Source organism: Balaenoptera borealis, assembly GCF_965194805.1.
Source record: "Balaenoptera borealis genome assembly, chromosome: 19".
NCBI lineage: Eukaryota > Metazoa > Chordata > Mammalia > Artiodactyla > Balaenopteridae > Balaenoptera > Balaenoptera borealis.
Window position 1 is genome coordinate 12,697,728 of NC_138878.1, and position 16,596 is coordinate 12,714,323.

The 16,596-nt window shown below is 53.0% G+C and overlaps 1 protein-coding gene across 5 annotated transcripts in view; it reads right to left on the reverse strand.

The window, feature by feature from the left end:
* VAC14 (VAC14 component of PIKFYVE complex) overlaps positions 1 to 16,510 on the reverse strand; it is a 98,063-nt gene extending 81,553 nt beyond the window's left edge. For 2 of the 5 annotated variants that reach the window (XM_082369830.1, XM_082369828.1), the window contains exons 1-8: positions 16,138 to 16,510; positions 4,209 to 4,359; positions 3,735 to 3,902; positions 2,863 to 2,925; positions 2,215 to 2,322; positions 1,552 to 1,661; positions 1,161 to 1,267; positions 28 to 162 (exon numbers count right to left, since the gene is read on the reverse strand). In XM_082369830.1, coding sequence (XP_082225956.1) covers positions 28 to 162; positions 1,161 to 1,267; positions 1,552 to 1,661; positions 2,215 to 2,322; positions 2,863 to 2,925; positions 3,735 to 3,902; positions 4,209 to 4,359; positions 16,138 to 16,241 — 946 coding nt within the window. In that variant the 5' untranslated portion in view covers positions 16,242 to 16,510. The remainder of the gene's footprint in view (positions 1 to 27; positions 163 to 1,160; positions 1,268 to 1,551; positions 1,662 to 2,214; positions 2,323 to 2,862; positions 2,926 to 3,734; positions 3,903 to 4,208; positions 4,360 to 16,137) is intronic. The other 3 variants (XM_082369827.1, XM_082369826.1, XM_082369829.1) reach the window with 3 other exon arrangements.
* Between the last annotated feature and the right edge of the window lie 86 nt (positions 16,511 to 16,596).

Sequence of the window (16,596 nt, forward strand, 5' to 3'; positions counted from 1 at the left end):
GTTTCCTCTCTCCAGAGTGAAGGATACTCTTCTTGCGGTCATCATAGGCCAGGCAGGGCAAGACAGCGGTCAGGATCCCAGAAGAGTAGGGCAGCATCACCCGGCCGGCCAGCTGGATGAACTCCCGCATCCAGCACATGGCTGTCAGCTGGATCAGGTCGTCTGGAAGGGGAATGGGCGGGTTCCAGGGGGTCAGCATGAGCAGCCAGAGTGCTCCTCCCACCGACCATGCCCACAGATGGGACTGGAGAACTGGAGGGCACCTGAGGGCTGGCACAGCTTCTAGCCTCACCAATACTCTCGCCCTTGCTTTTTCCTTCCAAAGGAACATACAGGTACCAGGGTGACACAGAATTACAATCCTGCGGCAGATTGTAAGAGTAGCCACAATTCTCTATCCCTCCTGTGTCCACTCCCCCGTAATGGGGCTCTGCGGCTTCTCTCATCAAGAGCTGGAGTTTACTTCCCCCCTCCTGGTATCTGGGCTGGCCCTGCTATTTTGTCCAAGAGAAGGTGGTAGAAATGATGGTGTGCCTGGTTCAAGCCTAGGCCTTAGAGGCCTTGCTCACGTCTATCATGTCTCTCGGAATCCACTGATGCCACATGAATGCACCTGGGCTAGCCCACTGGATGATGAGACACCTGGAACGACTGTTCCTGTTGCCACAGGTGACAGCTGGCAACAGCCAGACATGAGTGACACCACTGACCATGAGTGACACCTCAGCCGACCCTCCAGTTGACTGTAGGCACATGACTGAGCCCAGCCGAGCCTGGCCTAGGGGAGCAGGGCCACCCAGCTGACCCGAAGACTCAGGACAATAGCAAGGGACTGCTATGTGAAGTAACTGCATTTTGTGGTGGTTTGATACTCAGTAGAAGCAAAGAGATACACGACCCCAATCTCCAAGCATTTCAATTCACAGTGCTAATGCCAAGCCTGCCAGCAAGAAGGCCTCCAGATCTGATTCCCCTCTAGGGCCAGACCAAGTGAAAGGGCCTCCATGTTGACAGAATCAGAATCTCTCCCACAAGGACCCACCGCTCCAGGACCCACCGTCACACTGGTTCACACTCCCACGAGGACTCTCTCTGAGATGGGGAGACAGAAAGGTGCTTCTGAGGAGGTGGTGGTGGCCTTGGGGCCTTTACACACTCACCCGTGGTCTGGCAGTGGATCACCAGGATGTTGGCCATCTCAGCAAACTTAACACTGGAGGGGTTCTTTTTAATTTCCTTCAAGAATTCTCCAAGGACCACCTCACACCTACCAATGAGCAAAGGAGAAAGGAAATAGCTCATGCAGCCAGAGCCAGAGGAGCCGCCACCAGTGCCATTTCTGCTGTGCTCTGTGGGATACGCTTGTCAGATGGACCTTTTTCAGAGGCTGGGGGTGGATGATCTCCTAGCTCCTCAAAGCAGGAAGCACACGAGCCAGGAAGAGGACGGTGAATTTCGTGTTCTCCTGCCGCCGCCTGTCGGTTGGGTGTGGGGTACGCGTTCTCGCCGAGGGGCCCCTGCAGCTGCCTGCCCCTCCCCTCCTCCACTCACATTTTCCGAATCTCTTTGCCGTTGTCACCCAGGATCTGGAAGAGTCCATCCAGGATCTCCGGCAAATAATCCAGCAGGTTAATGTCTGGCACGGACTCCAGAACCAGGATCTGCCCCAGGGGAGGAAACCATCAGGGAAAGTCACCAGCCAGAGAACCCGCATCTCCTCGCCCATCCTCCGGACTGGCCAGTGAGAAGGGGCCCTGCTGAGGCATCTTTTCATGGCACTGCGGGTGTCCCATGGGGGAGGGGGTGCTAGTAGCTGTTGTTTCTGTTCAATGGGCAGGGGACGGCAATTTAACCCCAAGGCAGTTCAGATGCCCGGGGGCGGGGCGGAAGGTGCAGGAGGAAACCCATGGGAAAGGTGGGCAAGGCTAGAAGAGGTGTGACAGCTGGAGGAGTACAGCTGGCTTCAAAGGTAAATCTGGGTGTTTCGAGAAACAAGGAAGGAACCACATCCTCTTCAGAGGCAAACGTGATAGGCTTTGGGGGCAGAGATGAATAAACGTGTTTTCGGATTATCTGGTGTCATCGGCTCCTAGAGGGATAACAATCAGGCATCCCCACAGCCACAGGAAGTGCCCAGGTGAGCCAGAGAGCAGACCTCACTCAACTAGAGGCTCGTTATGGCTGGAGAAGGAGTGTCGCGGGGCCGGACCTTACCCAGGAGATGATGAACTGCCGGGCGTACTGGTTGTTGGAATAAATCCTCTCCCGCAACAAGGGGATGAAGCCCACCAGGTCGAACTTGTTGCTCTCCGTCACGATGTCCTGTGGGTCAAAGGCATGAGAGCTGCCTGCTGGGGGCGGGGCTGCCTGACCTGGCTGAATCCCTGGCCCGGGCTGGCTCCAGGGGTCAGGCGGACATAGAGGAAGATGACGGAGCCTGAGTCAGGCAGGAGAGGCCCCCGGAGCACCCCTCCTCACACAGGCTGAAGGACCAGCAAAAAGGATGCACTGAAAGCAGGAATCAAGGTCGAGAGAACTAATCAAAAGGCAAAACCCTGCATCTCTGTGGTCCGGATCGAATGCCCTGGTGAGCTGAGCATAAGCTGCCCCTGTCACTCGGGGCAGGGTGGGGCCAGCATGAGGGGACATTGGGGTGACAGAATGGTTCTGTATTTTGATCCTGCTATTGACATAACTCTATACTCTCATCAAAGAGCTGTATACTATTCCATTAACTGTATGTAAATGAAAAAAAAATTTTTTTAAATTACAAAGAGCATCCCAATGATAGAATTTATAAGCTGTACAGACAGATGGAAGAAACAGATGCTAAAAATAAGAGTGGGGACCAAGTACAAGTACCTTTAAGAGGCGGTCTAGGAGCTCAGAGCCGCTCTTCACATTGGGGTCTGGGTCAGCAGCCAACTATGAGAGCAGAGGTGGAGAGAGGGTCACTGTCAATATATAAGACAAGGAATCCACTGAAGTCCCACAGCAAAGGCCTTGGGACAGCCTGAACATCGCATGGGCACCTCTTTCAGTGCACAGATGGAAGACAGGCAGGGGAGGCAAGGAGGTAAAGCGGAACTTGGCAATGCCGCCGAGATGTGGCAGACCCCCGTTCTGCTCAGGGACCGCCGGGACCTGCTACCACCAGTCAGGTGGTTGCTTCCCGTTGGCCTTCCTCAGGGCTTTCCAATCTTACAATGCTGGGTCCTCTGTCCACTCCTGGAGGAGGGGACGGATCAGCTGTGAGGCTGATCCTTTAGAAACGACTTCAGGGAGGAGAACTCCATGACGATGAGAGAGGTGCTGATGAGCTATCAGGGAACCCAAAGCCTTTCTAAGCAGAGCTTTTTCTAGAGCTTATGGGCTACGCTCTCCTTGCAGGGGAAATACAGTCTGTACTATGGAATCACCACCTTCACCTTCTATAAGGGAGGTCAGTGCTCTCAAATGACTGTTTTTTTCCCCTCCAATTTGTGGTGGACTGATGCTTTTGTAAAATGCACTAAAAATAAATTAATAGAGGTGTGGGGGAAAAACAAACATAAATATTTACAAGCCCATCTAAAAAATATATCATTAGATTGAACAGACAACAAGCACCCCTGGTAGCATGTGCTTATCTGCTCCCCTTGCATCTGGGAAAAGGGAGGCCAGCGCTCAAGGTCCCGAAAGGTCAAGTCAGGTGTGTCGGGCGAGCTCAGCCCAGTCGAGTGAGGAGCGGTCACCTTGCTCAGCCCGTCAAAGAGCACGTTGAAGTGGGGCAGCACAGCGCCTCGGGCCACCTTGACGATGTTGTAGAGGGCCTCACACGCGTAGTAGCGCAGTCTGCTGTCAGCGTCATTGAAGCACGTCAGCACCGGCTCGATCAACTCCTTCAGGTAGAGCCCCGAGTCCTGCGATGGTGCAGGAGCAGAGGCAGCTCAGAATGGGTCAGACCTCGGGGACCCAGCCCTCGGCTCCCTTGGAGACGCTCAGGCCCTCGAGTGAGGGCTGGGCTAAAAGACCCTTTGCAAGTCAGCCTCCTGGGATAGGGGCCACGCCCAGGACCCAGGGTGCAAGGCCGCAGAGCCAGCCTTGAGGTCTGAGATGTGGAGAGAATGGCAATAAAGAAATCACAAGTCTGCAACACGCTGCTGGGGCTCGGGGGTCAGGGTCGAGGCCCTGGCTGGTGTGTACGTCCCTCCAGGAGAAAAGCTCACCTTGCCCAGCGCGATGGAGCAGGCGGCCAGGCCGATGAGGCCCCCTTTCCGGCTGTGCGGGTGCTGGGACAGGGCAAACTCCTGAGACAGCGTCTGGATCACATGCTTGATCTGCACGGTGTTGTTCTGGGCCACGAACTCCCGGACCAGCCTGGAGAGGGAGCAGAGAGGGGCTGCGGGACCAGCGGGATCAGGCGGCTCCTGCGGCTGCCGGCCTGGGGCCCGGGGCTGGGGTGAGGGAGGGAGATGACCGGTTTAGAAAGAGGAACTGGGAGTCAGGCATCTCGGGGCAGGGCTTTCCCAGTTCTGCTGCTGACTGGGAGGCGTTGGCTGGGTCACAGTCCTTTCCCTTTTCTGGGTCTCCGTTTCCCTTTGTCTACCACGGAATGAAGAACAGTGAGCAATCTCACTTCTGGGAATCTGAGAGAATGCACATGAACGTTGTGCTGGGGCCCCAAAACTGCAATGATCCACCGTCTTCATTCAACACTTGCTCAGCCCTCCATTCATGCACCCAAGCAGTTCTCTGTGTCTGTGTCATCATTTCCAGGGACGGTGCTGAACTGGGCCCAGGTCCAACAGGCACGAGCCACACACAAACAAGCACACGTAGCAACATGGCACAAGCAACACCACAGAAACAAGAATGCCACGGGCATGGGAATTCCCTGGTGGTTCAGTGGTTAGGACAACGCGTTTTCACTGCCGAGGGCGCGGGTTCCATCCCTGGTTGGGGAACTTAGATCCTGCAAGCTGTGTGGCGTGGCCAGAGGCAAAAAAAAAAAAGAATGCCACGGGAAGTGTCCCTGGGCTGACGGGGAGGTGCCTTCTGAGTCAGATCTTAGTACCATTAACAGGCATTTTCCAGGTAAAGAAAGGAAGGCAGGGAACCTCAGGCACAGGGAAGAGCCTGGCTAAAGGCGGGGGCCCCGAAAAGACACGGTGTATTTAGGGAAGGGTGAGGAGTCCGGTGTGTGGAAGGGGTGGCTGGGGACAGTTAAAGGAAAAGACGAGCCGGTGAAAGGTTTCCAGCAATGGGGTGACATATTTATGTCTATGTTTTGACCAGAGAGGCTGCCCTGGGTGGGGGTGGGCTGGTTTGACAGAAGGAGACTGAAATATCTCCAAGGGAGAACACCGTAGCTACCAGGGTCAGGAAGGGGGGCCTGAAATATGGCTGAGGCAGTGGGAAGCAGCAGGGAGAGGGGAGAGGGCAGGAAGGGTAGAGACGCCTGCAAGGTGCCCACCTGGGGGGTGATGCTAGCAGGGAGAGGGGGTCTGAGGGAGGCCCCGCCCGAGTGGGGGCGAGCAGAGAGAGGCCCAGCTCCGTCAGGCACCAGGGTCTCCTTTCAGAGCCCAGTGGACGTGAAGACACTCTGCCCTTCGGAGGCTCACAGCGTCTCTGCGGTGAGAAGCCTCATGTGGGCAAATGGTGGCATGAGGGGCCCAGATAACCATTGGGGAGCTGCGGCCTGGGGGTCAGGGACATCTTCCCAGGAGTGGGAACTGAGCTGGACCTCGGAGGAGGCAGGGACCCTGAGAGAAGGAAACAGGTGTTCCGGGCAGGAGGAAATGTGTAAGCAAAGGCAAGGAGAGAAAAATAGCCAAATTTGCCTGGGGTCCAGAGAACAGCAGGAAATCAACTGGGATGAGCTGGCCTGGCAGCTCAGATTCAGGAGAAGGGATCTCACATCATGGGTAACAGGGAAGCTGTTTGCGGGTTTTGAAGAGATGGTGAAAGGGTGTTTTAAGAAGCCATGAGATGGATGGGAACGGGGAGACTGTCCCATCATCAAGTGAGAGGGACTAGGACCAGTGTAGCAGCTGAAGGTGTGACGAGGGAGGCCTAGAGGTCAAAGACTTTTCAAAGTAGCTGCCTGGACTCATTGCCTAATTGCTCTGTGCCCATCACAGCAGGTACACTGCTCACCTATGGCATAAATGGGGGTCTCAAGCTGGCTCAAAGAATTTTAAGGACAGTCAAGTCCAAAAGGTATTAATTAGTTTGTGTGGTTCCAGCTCGGTGTCAGAAACCTGCTAGTAATTAGCGTTGTTTAAATAAATGTGCTGTCCTGTGAGGCTGTGACCACTCCTGCAAAAAGGCTGTTCAATGGGGATTACAGGGCTTGATAAAGATTCAATCCCGCAAGTTGTAGGGGGCATCTATCCTGTGCCTGGGACTGTGGCCACAGGTGAATCAAACAGGCCTGGCTCCTGAGCTGGTGGATGTGGGGGCAGAGACAGGGATTCCAGGAAGGGGCTGCGCAGATGGCCTGTGAGGGGCCTCTGGCTTTGATCTTTATAGGGTGTGATTCCACCAAGCCCACCCCAGGGGGCTGAGGGCTGTGGATGAACCAAGGGCCTCGGGAGGAAGCCAGTTCCATAGGTGCCCCCTCCCTAAGCAGTGTAACGAGGCGCAGCAAGGACGGCTCTACATAAACTCGCTGTATTCTCAAACAGGACAGACCAGCCAGATGAGGCCCAGTGGTGTGTCAGAGCTCTCTGACTATTATGACAGACACAGCCTCTTGAGAAAAGCCCTGCAGGTGCGCCAGAGAACAGCTAGAGCATTGGTGGTTCAGTGGTAGAATTCTCGCCTGCCACGCGGGAGGCCCGGGTTCGATTCCCGGCCAATGCAGTGCTGCTTTTTGGCCTCTTCCTGGCAGGCTCCCCCAGAGATCCTGCCGCAGGACCCAGCTCCTCAGCCACGCCCGGCCTGCAGCAGCCAAGGGGCTGCGAATCTCTGAGCACACTTCCCTGCTTCGTGAGCATGACCAGCAGCTGGGTGCTCCACAGAGGCACCACTGGCTGTGGGGCCCTTCACGCTGTAAGGGGACTCCTGCTGCACTCCTCAGCCTTGGCCAGTCTCCAGCAGGAAGCTGTGCTGAAGCCTGTGAACTGTAAAACAGCTCAACACACCACGTGAACGCGGGACGGGAGGACCCACACTTCAGAGAGGAGGAAGTCCCCAGAGTCTCAGTGGGCTTTTTGCTACTGAGAAGGAACGACTTGAGCTCTACTTTCTGTCCTGACGTCTGAAGGCAAATCAACTTCACACACACACACACACACACACACACACACACACACACACACACACACACACACACAACCTCCTGCCTTCTCTCCTGCTCTGGAGCCTAAGCTTCTGCCCTTGCAGCTATGCTGATGTGGCCTTCTATTCTGTGAATCAGCGTACAGACAAGGGGACGGGGGACTGGGGTTAAAGGGGGGTGCTCACACAGCTGTTCACAGCTGGAGCACTGGTGGTTCAGTGGTAGAATTCTCGCCTGCCACGCGGGAGGCCCGGGTTCGATTCCTGGCCAATGCAGCAGCAGCAGCAGCAGCAGCAAACTTTTTTTTTTATCATCCTAAGAGACTGGGTTTGACATTTCACACTGCCCACAGCATTGGGGATACAGTCTGAAAAACCTAGAATGGCTTTTTTCTAGCTTGAGTTTTCCACGCCTGTTTCCTAAATTCCACAGAGATCTAGATCTTGTGTCCCCTTGTTCTTGCGGAGTCCAGGATGTGGGGATCACCGAAGCCGCTGCAAGCAGCTGTGCCTCCCCTCCTGCCCAGACAGGCTGCCCGGAGACTCTGACTGCGCTGCCCCTGGGGAAGCCAGGCTGTGTGTGTTTCTGCTCCGTCCGCCTTAGAGCAGCCCTGAGAGTAGGAGTAACAACATTCATGAGGCTCCAGCAGGGCAGCAAAGGAGACCCAGCCCTGCCAGCAGCACAGCCCAGCCTGGAACCACCTCCTCGTCTGTCTCCTTGTTTCAGGTCACAAACGGTCCCTGAGCCACCGGAAAGGGCCCTCCTCCCCACTTGAGAGACGGCAAAGGGGATGCATTCCCTGCCCCTGAGGGGCTCTCTGCCAGAATCCCGTGGAGGGGAAACAAGAGAGGTCTCAAGGACTTTTGTGCAAAACAGAGAAAAAAAATCTGGTGAGGACAGTGCAAGGTGAGGAGGGGGCAGGCGAGAAAGAGCACACCCGGCAGCTTTCGTGGGGAGGGAGTTGGGTGTGGCTTCATGAGGGTCAGGTTTTGAAAGGGGTTCCGAAGGATCAGTAGGTGTTCATTCAGGGTGAGGAGGCCCAGACAGAGGGAACAGCATGAACAAAGGCTCAGAGGAAGGAGAGAGGCACTTGGTTTGGTAGCACAAAGGACACAGGTGGAGGAGACGTGGGTGACAGGGCCAGAGAGGCTGCGCCCACTCACGTGCTTGGCAAAGGAAGCGGCCTTTGCTTCTGGTGGCCGTGAGCAGCCACGGAAGGTACGAGTGATCTGCAGCGGTGGGTGGTAGGGATTTGAACAGCGTTTAGGGAACTCTGAAGACTGCAAAGGCTGACAGAGACCAAATGGTGGGAGAGCATGAGGAATGGGGCACTAACGTCAGGTGACAGCGGGCAAGTGTGACAGGGTCTCCTGAAGGGGGAGGAGATAGGCAAGGGGAATATCTATGTTCAGCACCCCCCGACATTCCCGTTCGCTCTACACCAGCTGCAAGGCCCCCCAACCCCGAATCTTACCAGGACGCAACTCAGGGCACCCCAGGCCATTACAAATACAATGGCCCATTCAGTTCCCGAGGGCCTGGAACCCCAAGTCTCCATCTGCACTTGGAGGAAGAATATTATCAGTGTCCAGGAGAGCGAGACAATGACAAACAGTGGTTCCCTGCGGAGGGGAAACCCTGAGAACACGTTCTCATCAAAACCATCCGTTCTTAGAGCACTGGGCCTGGCCCTGTGGGTCACCCCTGGGGCCACAGCAGGAAGACCTGTCCCACGAACCAAGCCCACGCTCTCTACCTGACAGTCAGGGTGATCAAGGCAGGGCCGGCTGACCTCTCCAGTCTCACTGCTCAGCCGCCCAGCACAACCTTCCTCTCCAGTAAGGGCTTCTTACTGGGCCCTGTTACGCTACTCCTTGGACACCTCCTGTCCATTCCACTCTGTGGGGAAGCTCCCGCTCCCTTCCACATCCTAGCCAGCCTTCAAAGTCCAGTTCAAATCCAACCCCCTGCTTTTCCTGACCTTCCCAGGAAGGACCACTCCTCCTCTGGACGCTGAAGGACTCGGCGACCCCGCAGTCTGTGCCAGCACTGCACCATCGAATGCCACGGGTTCTTTCTCACGTGTTTCACGTTTCTAGCTCCACAGCTCCTTGCCAGCGTCCCTGAGGACAGACTGGTGCCACAATCCTCTGCCTCTTGAGCGCCAGCCCTCTCCCCGCATCTAGAGCTCCCCACACAGTAAGTGAGGAATCAGTAAGCATCTGCCCAGGGACCCATCTGTGCAGGTGGGCGGGCCCACAGGGCAAGCTGTAGGGAAACACGGGCAAAGCCCCACGCTGCCGTACTGGTGACAAGGGGTGGCCTGCTCATCTACACCTAACCTGTTGGGTAAATCAGAATTGTATTTGGACGGGCCTAACCCCTAGTTTACAATCCAAGTTAGGAGGGACAAAGCACACCACTACCAGGATCTCCAAACGCACACTGAGAAGGACCAGGTCCCCAGGGCCGTGGCTGCGGACAGATGCCAGGATGTGACTTGACATGCGTTTGCCTCGGGGTGAACCAACCCCTTGGGGGTGCCCCAAATAGCCCCCGTCAGCAGGACCTGGTCTCTCCACAGGGCACAGGCAGAGAGAAAAAGCAACTACAAAGGGAAGCAGAGGAAGTGAAGTTTGAAATCCGGGCGCCCCCAGTTCCAGGCTAGTGTCTCTTGAAAAGAACACCCCGTTTCCTCTTTCATCTCCACATTTTGAGCCACAGCTGGGGGATCTCAACTAGTTCTGAAGTTAATATTTGGCCCACAAACTTATGATCACAAATACCAGTGACCTTTGCTGACATTAGGGTCACATGCATCGCTGTTCTATGTCCCAGAGAAGAGATCTCTGCTTCGTTCCTCTAAGAACTCTGGCTGACGAAGTATCCTCTAGAGATTGCTCAGAGCCTCCATTCTCAACTAGTCAGAGGTGTCGCAGAGTGGCAGGAACACCCATTCCCCAGGAGGCACAATGCCCATTGCTGGCCAACTCCAAGCTCTCGACACTGCTCTCAGCTTCACAAAGTGCCACACTCACTACCTTGTCCCTGATTGAGAAGAAGCCACAGACAGGCCAGGATGTGTCTTTCACCCAAGGAGAACCTGGGACCTCGTCTCAGCAACAAAACCACATCCCCGCACTGGGCCCCTCGGCCTCTGTAACGCAGCTCGGGGACCACCACAGGCTGCACGAGGACTGGGGAGCTGACCACTTGCCAAGAACACACTCTAAGTATCCCAGGGGTTGGTTATTCCTCACAGCAACCTCCTTCTGTAGTTATTATCATCTCACCATTTAGATTTGAAACAGAGCCTCAGGGAAACCAAGTCCCTTTCTTGAGGTCACAGAGGATCTGAACCTTGGCACCTACAAAGCCCAGGCCCCCTCAACTGTACACCAGTTCCTCCCACCCATCTTCTTAAAGCACGTCAGCTGCAAAGTGCACACACCCAATTACAGAGGGTACTTCCCTCGTGCAGAACTCAGGCCCCAACTGAAGTGCAGCTTTCTCCATGCATTTTCCCCACTGTCTAGTGTTAGACATCTCTGAAGCATTCCTCCGCCACACACGGGTGTACAGATGAGGTACATACTTGAGATGTTGAAATGAAGGTCTAGGGCTGGTTTTCTACCATTAAGGCAGGAAAGAAGTAACCACTTGCTGAGCACTTACTACATGCTAGGTAATGTGGTGGATGCTTTACACGCGTTCTCTCATTTAAACCTTAAAATAAGCCACGGAGCTAGGTACTATAATACCCATTTTACAGATGGGGGGAACTGAGGCTCAGAGATGTTACGAAACATATAAGGTCACACAACTTATGGATGGTAGGTGCAGAAATCAAACCCAGATTTTTCTGACACCAGGTCTGAAATCTAACATGTTACATTACCCCCTCTTCAAACATCAAAGCTCCCACCTGTTGGATGCCTACTGGGTGCCAGGCACTTTACATGCATTATTTCATTTAGCCCTATCTCATTTCATTTGTTGATGTCCAAATGGCCCGGCCAGGAGGTGGCAGAGGTTTCAGCCATTGCACGCACATTCCTATGTCTTCAGAGGAGACAGTCTTTGCTGTGGCTTTGTACTATTTCTAGAGAATTAAAAAAAATAATGCACATAATGTGTTTTGCACTGCATATGCTCATGTAACAGTATTAGTGCAAAATCAGAATCAAACTGTGATGTTATACACACCAAACAAGATCATACTCATTCATTAACTGCTGACTGAGAACCTGCTTTGCTCCTTGCTCCAAGAAGGACAGAAAGATAATCCAGAGTTGTGTTTATTCCTGTGCTGTAAAAATTTCAGCCTGGACTTCGGGCTGCCATTTTTTTCCTGACAAGTCCAATGAACCATCCCAGTTCTCTATGTAACACGCTGTAATCAGGCAACATATTCAGGCAGCGATTTCCCAAAGAGAATCTGGCAGGTAAACGTCTCCTCCATCTGCTTTGCTGAGCATTTAAGTAACCTGGTTTCCACTTGCTCACTACTCTCCAATAACTGAACAGGAAAAGCGGAACATCTGCCTCTGAGGAAAGGCCCAAGAGCTTCTGAAAAGGCCCAAGAGTTAGTTAAGTAGCAAAATATACTGAGCATCCACTGGGTATAATCAGTGGAAAAACTGTAAAGGAGACAGCAAGAGGCATGTTTGGATCTCAGGTGACAATAGACCACTGAATAAGTGCTTCCCTCACACTGTAACGCAACCTACAGGCACTCTTATTTTTTAAAATTGAGATATTATTCACATGCCATAAATTCACTCTTTAAACGTGTACAATTAATTCAGTGAATTTTAGTATATTCACAAAGCTGTGCAAGTGTCACCACAATCAATTTTACACTTTTTTTAGTCATCCCCAGAAGAAAACCTGTACTCATTAGTAGTCACTCCCCATTTCCCCCAAGCCCCCTCCCCCAAGCCCTAGGCAACCACTGATCTACACTGTCTCTGTGGATTTGCCTATGAATCCACACAAATGAAATGATACAATACCTGGCCTTTTGTGACTGGCTTCTTTCACTTAGCATAATGTTTTCTATGTGCAATTTTTTTCTGAAGATGAGTTAACTGAGGCACACAGACGTTAAACCCAAGGTCACAAACTCAAATGCTTACAGGAGCCAAGAAGGAGACACAGGTGAGAAGGCCAAGGGAGTTAAGACAGGCTGTAGTGAACTTGCCAACACAGGAAGCAAACTGGGGAGCCCATGTCCTGGCTGGGGGAAGAGCGTGGGCCCCTGGGTCCCCTACTGCTACATGGGAATGTGGGCCGCACAGAGCCACATCTTCCCATTCTTTAATAGAAGCCAGAAACCTGAACTTCACTGTGAAATTTCTTGATTTAAAATACCCTGCAATCCAGGCCAAACCAAACAGGTCTGCCGGCAGGACACGGCCCCTGGCTGCCAGTCTGTGACCCCTGGATGAAGCAATCTGCTGGGTGGAATTCTGACCCACACTCCAAAATCTGCCTGAAGTCACTTGGTAATAAACAGTGTCTCCCTAAAGAGGTGGTAGGCTCCAAAGAGCTAGGTCAAACTCATAAGCTCAACCCTGATCTGATCACAGAGCCCCAGGGATCCCTGCTCCCCATGCCACCCTCCCCACCCTGCCTTCCCCAGCAGGCAGGGACTCATCCCTCAGGAGCTCTGATCCTGGAGCCCCTCCTTGGGCTTCGGTGTTCTCAGGGCGCAGGGCCTGGGCACCTCCATTTGCTGGCTTTGGGAACTCAAAGTTCAGGAACACCAGAGACTTGCCAGTGAGCCCATCCCTGGTCACCACGAAGGGCATCATCTCTCCCAGCCTGCAGTGAGGGCCCTGGCACCGCAGTGAGGGAGCACCCACCGCACTTATCAGAGCGCCTGCTGGCGTCTCTCCCCCACGCTAGACTCTCCCGGAGAGCAGGGCCTGGGGTGTCACCAACCCCGTCCTCAGGACTCATCAGGGACTATAACCCCTGACACCCAGGCCCGCAAAGCCCGCCACAGCCATTCTAGAATCTTAGCCTCAGGGCCTTATCCCTGAGAAGCTGTGCGGGCGTGCTGAGCCAGGCTGTGGGGTGAAGGCTCTCCAGGACTGTGCACAGCAGGCTCACATAGTCAGCCGTCAGATCCTGGTCACCTAACACAGCCCGGTCTTGAGAGCCTAGAGTCTGGGGTCCTTCAGTCGAGCCAAGCATCCGCCTCTGCGTTTTTAGTGTCTGAGAGCCCTGTCATCAAGATAAAACACCCTCTTCTTATTAGGAATTTTAATCCCTCACTCCAGCACCCCATGCAGTACTGGTTCTGCCACCCGAGCAGATAGATGGGTTCCAGAAAACAGAAAGTGGCAGTTAAAACTACCATGGGGGTGTTCAAGTATGACATTTTATTAAGTATATGTCTCCCTTTTGGAAGGGAAAACCATTCATTGTAATGGGGAAGCCTTTTGAGACAGATGAACCTGGGTTTTTAATCCAGGTTCTAGCTGTGAAACCTTGGGATGATGACTTACCCTCAAGGAGCCTCTGTTTCCTCATCTGTGAAATGGGGTAACACTACCTAGCTCATAGGGCAGCTGCGCAAAATAATGAGATGAGGGATGTACAAGGGCCAAATCCTCCTCCCCCCAAATAAGGCAGACAGCGTTTTACACGTGATCACTTTTTAAAATGATCAACGTTATGGACTGAATTGTGTCCCCCCACCCCCGCCCCCGGTTCATGCGACCCTAGTGGGAGTATTTGGAGATAGAGCCTATAAGGGAAGTAATTAAGGTTAAATGAGGTCATAAAGGTGTGGCCCTGATCCAATAGGATCAGTGTCTTTATAAACAGAGACACTACGAAGCTCCCAGGTGAAGCACAAATAAGTCCCTCTGTCCCTGAGCAAGTTGTGAAACACATACTCTGAGGAAGGACAAACAGGACACTGGTCGGGGAACTAAGATCCTGCAAGCCACAAGGTGCAGCCAAAAAAAAAAAAAAAGAAAGTGGTGCTTGATGAGAGAAGCAGCTAGGTGGTTCTGGACATACTGGATGTCAGAGCTGAATGGGAGGGTCCTTTTTAGTAAAATCCAAACCCTTTAGCTGAGGAGGAAACTAAAACCCAAAGCAGTTAAGGCAGTGTTTCTCAACCGGGGTGACTGTCTGTTCCCTAAGGGACATTAGGCAGTGTCTGGAGACATTTTTGGTTGTACAAGTGACAGAAAGCTACTGGTGTCTAGTGGGTAAAGATCAGGGATGCTGCTAAAAACCCTATAATGCACAGGACAGTCCACCACAACCAAGAATTATCTGTCCAAAAATATCAGTAGTGCTGAGGTTAAGAAACCCTGGGTTAAGGAATTTGCTGGAGGTCAAAGAATGAGTGTCACACAACAGACTAGATTAGAGCTGTACAAAGCGTTCTGCAGTGATGGAAATGTTCTAAAATCTGCACTGTCCATTATGGCAGCTGACAGCCACATGTGGCTGTTGAACATGTCAGATATGGGCAGTGTGACTGAGGAACTGGATAAAATTTTTATTTTATCTTTAATAATTTAAACGTAAATAGCCACCCATGGCCAGTGGCTACCCTATTAGACAGGGCAAAACTACAATCTATATTTCCTGACGCCCAGACTGGCATTCTTTCACAGCCTGCCTCTTTCTATTCTTTTGAAATTACCCACCCACCAGACTTTATCACAACGATTTGGCTGGAAAAAAAAATACAAATGTAAAATAACAGCAGAAAAACCTTAATGTTTGCAGTTAAACACCTTGTTTTGTAATTAAAAAAAAAAAAAAAAGCAAAATGTCAGATCATGGTTACAAATACAGTGGTACCCCGTTATCCAGTTTCAGTTACCAATGGTCAACAGCAGGTCAGAAAATATTCAATGGAAAATTCCAGAAATAAACAATTTCTAAGTTTTAAACTGTATGCAGTTCAGAGTGGTGAGATGAAATCCTGTGCTATCCCACCAGGACATTAGTCATCCCTTCCTCCAGCATATCTATGCTGTATATGATACCCACACACTTAGTAGCTTCTGGGTTATCAGATCGGCTGTCGGTATCGCAGTGCTTATGTTCAAATAGCCCTTATTTTACTTAATAATGGCCCTAAAGTGCAATGCTGGTGATGCCGGTCATTAGGATATTCTCTTACTGTGCTTAAACTTTACCATACAAACGTATGTATGGGAAAAAACATAGTATATATAGAGCTTCGTATCATCCAAGGTTTCAGGCATCCACTGCGTGTCTGGGGACATATCCCCCACAGATAAGAGGGTACTACTGTACGTGTAATAAGACTGCAAAAACAAGAACAAATAATTCCTTCTTTCACTTGCAGAGAAGCGTGATATGACAGAGATAAACAGCCCTCTGAGCCTTGAGGTTTTGGCTGATTTCTCCACTTGGTCAACTTACTGTCCCTTTCACTTCTCAGAAGCTGGGTAGGAAATGAGGCAGGTCAACATCGTTAGCAAATTCTCATGCTTCCCACCTCCCTCCCATCAGAGGTCACTCTCTGATTTGCTCGTTTGCATGGAGACCACACTGAGGACGCACCATGTGCCAGGCACCATGTGCCAGGCACTGTGCAAAGCACCACGCATACATTTCGTCCCTTCGTTCTCACGGCAGCCCCTTTGGGGTACCAGGAGGTTAAATAATTTGGCCCATGTCACACAGTCAGAAGCAAAGCTGGGACTGCCAATCTCCTGCTCTTAAGCACGGCCCTAAGGGCCTGAAACCTGGAGTAGCAACACTGGCTGCAAAGGCGTGAGGAGCTGCCCGGAGGAGCGGGACCCCTGCAGAGCCAGGATTGAGTCCCGGCTCCGCTCTCCACGACCATCCCGGGTGCCCGCGGCTCTTACTTCTCGATCTCTAGTGCTGCCACCTTCCGCTTTTCGTAGAGCTTGTCATTGAGGGCGCGCACGATGTTGGGCGTGAGCGGCGCGAAATCCTTCTCGGGGTTCATGGTGGCAGCTCGGGGCGATCCCCGGAGCCCCGCGACTCCTCAGCCCGCGGCAGCCCGGGCCGCGCCGGGGCTAGGGGAGTCTGCGGCTCCGCGCTGCCTCCGGCGCCGGCTCATGGACCACGCCGCCCCGGGCCGCCTGTCTCGCTCCGCCGCCGCGCGCCGCCTCGGAACCCGGGCCTGGACCCAATCTCCGTACACCTGTCCCTGGCCGCCAAACAGCTCACGAGACCCGCTCCCAGGCAGCACCTGCCGGGATCAAGGGGCAGCGGCCATGTTACTCAGATCAGGTGACTCTGCACCGACTTCCGCCTTCCGCCGCTAGAACCCGCCCCTCTCCAGCCACGCCCCCGCACGC